This window comes from Sorex fumeus, unplaced genomic scaffold (genome assembly GCF_029834395.1).
Source record: "Sorex fumeus unplaced genomic scaffold, SorFum_2.1 ptg000030l, whole genome shotgun sequence".
In the NCBI taxonomy this organism is placed as follows: domain Eukaryota; kingdom Metazoa; phylum Chordata; class Mammalia; order Eulipotyphla; family Soricidae; genus Sorex; species Sorex fumeus.
In genome coordinates, this window is record NW_026606087.1 from 21,097,165 (window position 1) to 21,105,607 (window position 8,443).

At 44.1% G+C, this 8,443-nt stretch overlaps 1 protein-coding gene across 1 annotated transcript in view; it reads left to right on the forward strand.

Moving 5' to 3' along the window:
* Nucleotides 1-6,995, forward strand: part of ACER3 (alkaline ceramidase 3) — a 100,556-nt gene extending 93,561 nt beyond the window's left edge. Inside the window, exons 9-11 of the mRNA XM_056116046.1 lie at nt 3,223-3,327; nt 5,080-5,125; nt 6,523-6,995. Of these exons, the coding sequence (XP_055972021.1) occupies nt 3,223-3,327; nt 5,080-5,125; nt 6,523-6,576 (205 nt within the window). The 3' untranslated portion in view covers nt 6,577-6,995. The remainder of the gene's footprint in view (nt 1-3,222; nt 3,328-5,079; nt 5,126-6,522) is intronic.
* Nucleotides 6,996-8,443: the final 1,448 nt, after the last annotated feature.

An 8,443-nucleotide genomic window follows, 5' to 3' on the forward strand; every position in this document is an offset into this window, starting at 1 on the left:
TAGCACAGTGAGTAGGGCGTTTGCCTTGCAAGCGGCCAACATGACTGACCCGAGTTCGATTCCTCCGCCCCTCTCAGAGAGCCCGGCAAGCTACTGAGAGTATCTCGCCCGCACGGCAAAGCCTGGCAAGCTCCCCATGACGTATTCAATATGCCAAACACAGTAACAAGTCTCATGATGGAGACGTTGCTGGGCCTGCTTGAGCAAATCGATGAACAGTGGGAGGACAGTGACAGTGACAGTCAAATGTTGTCTATGTCTGAAATCTACCTAATGTATTAGAGTGACTGAAAAAAAAAAGAATGAGTAGAGGATTTGTAATAAATAGTACTAAATCACTGCCACTGTCACTGTCCTTCCGTTGTTCGTTGATTTGCGAGAGTGGGCCCAGTATCATTGTGAGACTTGTTACTATGTTTGGCATATCGAATATGTCATGGGTAGTTTGCCAGGCTTTGCTGTGTGGGCGAGATACTCTCGATAGATTGCCAGGCTCTCCAAGAGGGGCGGAGGAATCAAACTTGGGTCGACCTGGTCAGCTGCATGCAAGGCAAACGCCCTACCAGCTGTATTGTCGCTCCAGCCCTACATAATTTTGTACTTTAATATCCTTAATATTATTTTCGTTAAAAAGCAAGGAAATATTTCTTCCACATTCTTTTTATTGCTGGAGCCACATCCAGCAGTGCTCTTGGATCAGGGGTCAATCCATACAGTGCTGAGTGTCAAACCAGGGTAAGCCACAGGCAAAGCAAGATTTTTAGCATCTCTATAGTCTCTCTGGCACCTCAATTCTACCCTCTTGTCGGCAATTCTGTTAAGTGGATCTCTGACTTAGGGGCCTGAACTTTGCTCTGCCACTGAGATACTGTGTTTGGAGGTCTTAAAATGCAGGTGTTAACTAGGTTTAACTGCTGGGTCTTTCCAACTAGATATTTGGTGACCTAACAGTTCTGAGTAAACACAGTGAATAGAGGACTATATTGCTAAAAAAAACACAGAAAGACAATCTGTAAAATTCAGACTATGCCCCACAAAGAATGTTCTCAAGGGTGCTAATTGTCTCAAAAATTTTTGATAGGGGCTGGAGTGATGGTACAGCAGGTAGGGTGTTTACCTTGCACACAGATGACCCGGGTTCGACCCTTAGCATCCCATAGTGTCCCCCAAGCACCACCAGGAATGATTCCTGAGTGCAGAACCAAGAGTACCCTTGGCATGTCTAGGTGTAGCCCAAAACAAACAAATTTATAAGAATAGCCATAAAAATAATAATTGTATGTTTCTAGTTGACCTTTCCCCGCTAATGAGTGAGATTGTTAATGTGATGTAAATAATAGAATCTAAATTAAAAACCCATGGGGCTGGAGAGATAGCACAGTGGGTAGGGCGTTTGCCTTGCAATGGCTAACCCAGGTTCGATTCCCAACATCCCATATCGTCCCCTGAGCACCGCCAGGAGTAATTCCTGAGTGCAGAGCCAGGAGGAACCCCTGTGCATTGCCAGGTGTGACCCAAAAAGCAAAAAAAATTAAAATCAAAAAATAAAAACCCAGATACAGATTCACTGAGGTCCCTATAAGGATACCCATGACATTTTTCAAACAAATAGATCAAGCACTCCTGAAATTCATATGGAACTAAATCCTCACGAATAGCTAAAGCAATCCTTGGGGAAAAGAAAATGGGAAGCATCCCCTTCCCCAACTTAAAATTGTACTACAAAGGTACAGTAATTAAAACAGCATGGTATTAGAATAAAGAGAGACGCTCAGATCAATGGAATAGAGTTCAATATCCTGACACAGACCCTCAAATATATGGTTACTTAGTCTTTAATAAAGGAGCAAGAAATATGAAGCACAGCAAGAATAGACCTCTTTCTAATGCCAGGCACAAAAGTCAAGTCAGTAAATTAAAGGCCTCCCCATCAGACCTGAATCCAGAATACATAGAGGAAAATGTAGGCAGAACCCTCCATGACATCGAAGCTAAAGGCATCTTCAAGGATGAAACACCACTGATCAAGCAAGTGGAAGCAAAGAGATCAACAAGTGGGACTACATTAAACTAAGAAACTACAGCACTGCAAAAGGAAATGATAACCAGACTACAAAGAGCCCACGGAATGGGAGGGAGCAGTGCAGTTAGGACAGAGAAGGGACCACTATGACAATGGTAGTCGGAAATGATCACTCTGGACAAGAGCTGAGTGTTGAGTTGCTGGAGCAATAGCACAGCAGGTAGGGCGTTTGCCTTGCACGCAGGTGACTGGGTTCGATTCCCAGCATCCCATATGTTTCCCTGAGCACCATCAGGAATAATTCCTGAGTGCAGAGCCAGGAGTAACCCCTGTGCATCGCCGGGTGTGACCCAAAAAGAAAAAAAAAATATATATATATATGTGTGTGTGTGTGTGTGTGTATATGCTGGAGCGATAGCACAGCGGGTAGGACGTTCGCCTTACAAGCGGCCAACATGGCCGACCCGAGTTCGATTCCTCCGCCCCTCTCGGAGAGCCCGGCAAGCTACCGAGAGTATTCGATATGCCAGACACAGTAACAACAAAGTCTCCAATGGAGACGTTACTGGGCCCGCTCGAGCAAATCGACGATCAACGGGAGGGCCTTTACCTTTTACCTTTATATATATATATATATATAGTTAGGGTGTGGAGTTCATGCCCAATTCAGTCAACTTAATCAATGGCTGAATAAATAGCAGTACTCCTACATTATTTTAAAGATATATATATATATACATATATGTGTATATATATATGTATATATATACCCCTCCTTACATATATGTCATACATATATGCCAGAGGCTAGCAAGCTACCCGTGACATACTCGATATGCCAAACACAGTAACAACAAGTCTCATGATGGAGACGTTACTGGGCCCGCTTGAACAAATTGATGAACAATGGGAGGACCGTGATCCGATCTGATCCAATATATATATATATATATATATATATATATATATATTTGGGGTGCCAGGATGTGGCTCATTTGTGGAGTACACACCTCACATGTGTGAAGCCCCAGAGGTCATTCCCCAACACTACCAAAGAAGGAAAAAAGAAGAAAGGGAAAGGAAAGGAACCAGGAAACAGTATAGCGACAGACTTAAGGAAAGTGATGAGTTGCCGTGTCTGCGGGTGGTATGTCAGATGCTGTAGACTTGGCATCAACATAGTGTTTTCCTCTCTCCAGGAGCTTCCGAAAGAAGATTCCACCCGTCTTCGCTGTGGCCACACAGTTTCATGCATGGTGGCATGTTTTAACTGGCCTTGGCTCTTATCTTCACATTCTTTTCAGGTAGGAGGTACTTTCTATTTTCCCCTTTCTCTCATTCTTTACAATGGAAATAATAGGGGGGCTGGAGCCATAGTCCAGTGGGGAGGGTGTTTGCCTTGCATGCAGCCAACCTGGGTTTGATCCCCAGAATCCCATATGGTTCCCCCAAGCACTGCCGGGAGTGTGGGGTGTGACCCAAAAAAGCAAAAAATAAAATAAAATGGAAATAATTTTGTATTTCATTACAACATTATACGTATCCCAGGTGTGCATCATTAAAAACCAGCATATATGAGGCTGGAATGATAGTACAATAGAGAGGGCATTGCCTAGCACTGATCCCCTGGGCAGTGCCAGGAGCAATTCCTGAGGGCAGTCAGGAGTAACTCCTGAGTATCACTGGGTATGACCCAAAAACCAAAAAAATAAAAATAAATCGGCATATGTGTGCCATATCAATGTCACCACTAAAAGTCCTGTTTTACTCTTCACCCTACCACACCAGTGCTGCTTGGGAGCTACTCCTGGCTCTGCGTTCAGGTGTCACACCCAGTGTTGCTCAGGACCATACGGAGCTGGGGACCAAACTCAGGCCTCGTGTGTACAAAACCCTTGATCAGCCACTAAAGGATTTCTCCAGACCCAACTCCTGTCTTCTTTCATCTGCTTTATTCATCCCCCTTCTCCCTCACCTTCTGATAACCACTAGTTGGTCTTAAAAGTCAAAAAAGTTTATTCTTGTTTTATTTAATTTTATTTGTTTGATTTCTCTGTCTACCTCTTCTGAGTGAAATCCTATGATGATCGTCTTTGTCTGACTTATTTCAGTAAGCATAATACCATCCAAGGTCACCCATGTTGTTGCCCACTTCACTTTTGATGATCTATGTTGGTGACAATGAAATTCCAGATCTTTCTTGACGAGTGATGGGGCTAAATCGCAATCAACTCATTGCAAACGTTAAATACAGTTGAGTTGAAAAATGCATTTAAAACACTTATCCTCCTGAATATCAAAGTTTAGCCTAATCCAAATGAACAGAAGTCAAAATACTTATATTTGCCTAGAGTTGTGCAAAATCTCTAATGTGTCAAATCTCTCCTGGAATTTATTAAATACTGTACTGAAACTGACATGTGGAATGGCTGTCCACCCTAATGTGTGATTATCTGGCACTTCAGCAACACGAGAGCCTACTGGTACTGCCTACCAGGACCTGCTGAAGGGTCCAAACTCAAGATCCTAAGCATGGCCACTATGAGTATGGATCACTGTGGCACCATGGCTCCACTGCAGGGCTGAAAGGAAATATCATACGTCAAACCATTGTGAGGGAAGGACCATGTATTTCAGAAATAGGCATATTAGCTCAACAAGAATTATAATTCTGGTATGAGATAACCAGAATGGTAAGAGCTGTGGGACAGACACAGTGCAATATTGATCGTTAGGGAACCGCGAGAGACGAAATCTTTTATTTTTACTATCATATATCATCAAAAATGAAGTGAGTGATCAGTGGATGAATCAGAGCCATCAGGAGTGGAAGCTACACTATGAACATTGGTGGGGGAGAATTGATCTGGTCCCTTTCTTCCGTAGTATCCTACTAAGAGCACAAGACCAAGAGTAAATGAATCAAGGATATATCAATATTGCTTTTTTTTCCCTTTGCACATATAAGAAGCACTATAATTCAGTTTGTGAGCAAGCCAGTTTGTAGGAATTAAAACTCAGTCTAAAGAGCTTTCCCCTTCCCTGTTCTCTTTCAGTTTATATACAAGAACACTTTACCTGAGGTCCAGGCCCAAAGTGAAAGTAAGTCCATCTCTTCTCTTTGTGCATGGGTGTGTGAGTCCGTGCTTGCATGTGTGTGTGTGTGTGTGTGTGTGTGTGTGTGTGTGTGTGTGTGTGTGCTGGGAAAATGTGGCAGAGGGGGAAGTAGAGAAAGCATGGGAGAAGTACCGGAGGGATACAGGTTGGAACCAGGTGCCTCAAGTCTTATATGTTCCACTTACTGTGACCAGGAAACCTTGGGCAAGGTTTACTCATGAAGCCTTTATTTCTTCAACAATAAAATGGATGGGAGTCAGAATGGTAGTCCAGCAGGTAGGATGCGTGCCTTGCACATGGTCAACCCAGGATCGTTCCCTGGCATCCCATATGGTCCCCCAAGCATTGCCAGTAGTAAGCCTGAGCGCAGAGCCAGGAGGAAACCCTGAGCATCACCAGGTGTGGCCCAAAACTGAAAAAAAAAAAAAAATCAATAAAATGGAAATTAAACATCCACATTGCACAGTTGTTTTAAAGGAACTGAAATTATTTAAATGTCCACCTCCAGGGCTGGAGTGATAGCACAGTGGGTAGGGCGTTTGCCTTGCACGCGGCCAACTCGGGTTCAATTCCCAGCATCCCATATGGTCCCCTGAGCATTGCCGGGGGTGTGACCCAAAAAGCAAAAAAAAAAAAAAAAAAGTCTAGCTCCATGCTTGACAGAAAAAATATTTAATAGATTCAAATAAATTAGTCACACACAGAAAGATTGCATTCATCTGGGGAACATAAAGCAACAAAACGGGAGACTAACACCCAGGAATGGCTCAGATTAGTACCAGGAATTTTGCTCCATGACTTGAAGGCCAGCCACATGTGCTAGGTGAAAAGGAAGCTCAGATAGAGAAGAGATCACCAAATGAAGGGTGTTGTGAGACCCTCCCAGGGTGGGAGAGACATGCTAAAAGTAGTTTATAGACCAAACATGATTGCCACTCAATGCCTCTCTTGCAAAACACAGTACCCAAAAGAAGAGAGAGAGAACAAGGGGGAATGCCCTGCCACAGCGGCAGGGTGGGATGGGGGGGATGGGGCGTGGGAGGGATGCTAGGACCCGTGGTGGGGGGGAGGATGGGCACTGGTGGAGGGATGGGTATTTGCTCATTGTATAACTGAAACCCAAGCACAAAAATTTATAAGTCTATAACTGTACCTCATGGTGTTTCACTAAAAAAAAAAATGATTAAAAAAAAAAACAAATAAATCAGTCACAGAAACCAAGCAAGTGTGGAGAAAATATACTGTGCTGGGCATATATGCTGCCTGAGCATGTGGAGCAAACACAGCGAGCTCTCGGGCACAGCCCAGGGCTCTTTCTCACTCCTCAGGAGTAGCCCGGCATGATTTCTCTTGTCATCTTCTCCTAACTTCTTTCCAAACAGTTTCTCTTGGGAATCTGGCCTGTGATCCTGTTTGAGCCTCTGAAGAAGCACTGACTGCGTTATCCCACCAGGAAAACAAAAGCAGCTCCCGTGGCTGCGGCCAACTGCGTCACGGAAACCCTCCAAGACCCGCTCGCCCAATACACCCTGATCATCCCCAACAGGCGTCCGTGATTCTGTCCTGCACTGTACACATAGAATGAGGAGTGGGGCTCGCTGGGGGGTGATGGCATTTGTCCTTTTTAAACTTGGCTCTCCCCAAGATGCTCAAAAGGAAAGAGACATAATGTATATGTTGGTGTAAATACTGAATGCTTGGGGAGGCAAAATGGACTTTTCTTAACAAGTTAACAGTTCGTACTGTTGTAGGAAGTTAACCATTTTATCTTTTTTTGGACAAGAGTTGCTAGATCTTATTAAATAACTAAAAGTCAGCTCAGAGGCGCTAAAGAGATAATGGGGTAGAGCACTTGCACGCATGACCTGAGTTCAATTCCCGGCATCCCATATGGTCCCCCAGACCCCTCCGGGAGTCACCCCTGAGCACCATCCAGTGTGACCCCAAAACAAAAGCAACAATAACGGAAGTCAGCTGAGAACTGGCAAAACCCCATACCCAGATGGCCAGCCCTGCAGCAACATTCGTCTTATCAGCACTGACTTACACCCTTTGCCATCCAACCTCATGGATGGTTTTTCAAGGTAAAAAGCTTTGGTTCCTAGCAACCCTTCACTGCCTCCGTGCTCCTTGCAGTGTTAGAAGCAAGCTCAGACCTGCCCTGGGTTCTGGGACTTGTCACGCACCAGGCTTGGCCTGGTGCTCTGTGGAGTCTGTGTGTGGCCACAGCCAGAGTGGACAATCATCTGGTGCCCTTTCTGATGGCTCACAAGGACCCTCAAGGAGGTGGCACCTCTCACCAAAGGTGATCATGCTCTTTCTTTTGATCTTTGCACTTCTTCAGTTGTCACCAGTGATGTGGCCAACATGACTGGTGGCTTCCTTGAAGTCATCAGAGCGTCGTCCTCTCTTTAAAAAGATGCTACGTTTTTCCAGTTTTTCAGAGAGATCATGGATGCTTCTCTCTGTGGAAATGTATTAGGTTAGCTAGAGCAGAAATGATCAGAATTCTATTTACATAAAGCTTGTTGGAATAGCTGTTCCTTTGGGATTTTTATTCGGCTGGTAGGTTGGTTTTTGGGTTTTGTTGTTTTTTGGTTTTGTTGTTTTTTTGGTTTTGTTGTTTTTGGGTTTTGGTTTTGGGGGCCACGCCAGTGGTGCGCAGGCGTAACACCTTAACTCTGCATTCAGGAATCACTCCTGGTAGTGCTCTAAGGACCAGATGGGATGTGAGGATCAAACCTGGGTCGGCCGCATGCAAGGCAAGCACCCTACGTGCTGTACTATCTAGTCCCATCTCCTTCATTTTGGGGGTTAGGAAATAGATGCAAGGGTTGAGAACAGTTCTGACGTACTTGAAATTATACCCAAACTCCCCAAAATTAAAGCACTAAGAAATGACAATGAAGCCTTATCGTGAGGTAGCTTAGTTCTGATCTGGACTTGAATGTGTAACAGCATCACTTTTCACAAACACATTGCCTGTCTGTAGTTCACCCCTTTGCTCAAATATCACCTATTTTCTCGATCTTTCCCATTTGGCATCTTACCACTATTTCTTGCCTCTACATTATTATAAAATCCAGATTATTTTTTTCTTTTAAACCAATGGAGACATTACCTCAGATTAAGTCCTGAAGAACTTTACATGGAAAAAGGTTTTTTGGTTGATTTGTCTGTTTTATACAATGGTATGAAACGTTTTTCTCATTTCCCCAATATTCTTTAGCTGACCTTGGTACAATTTAAAGACAATACAAAGCTGGAGCGATAGCACAGCGGTAGGGCGTTTGCCTTGCACGC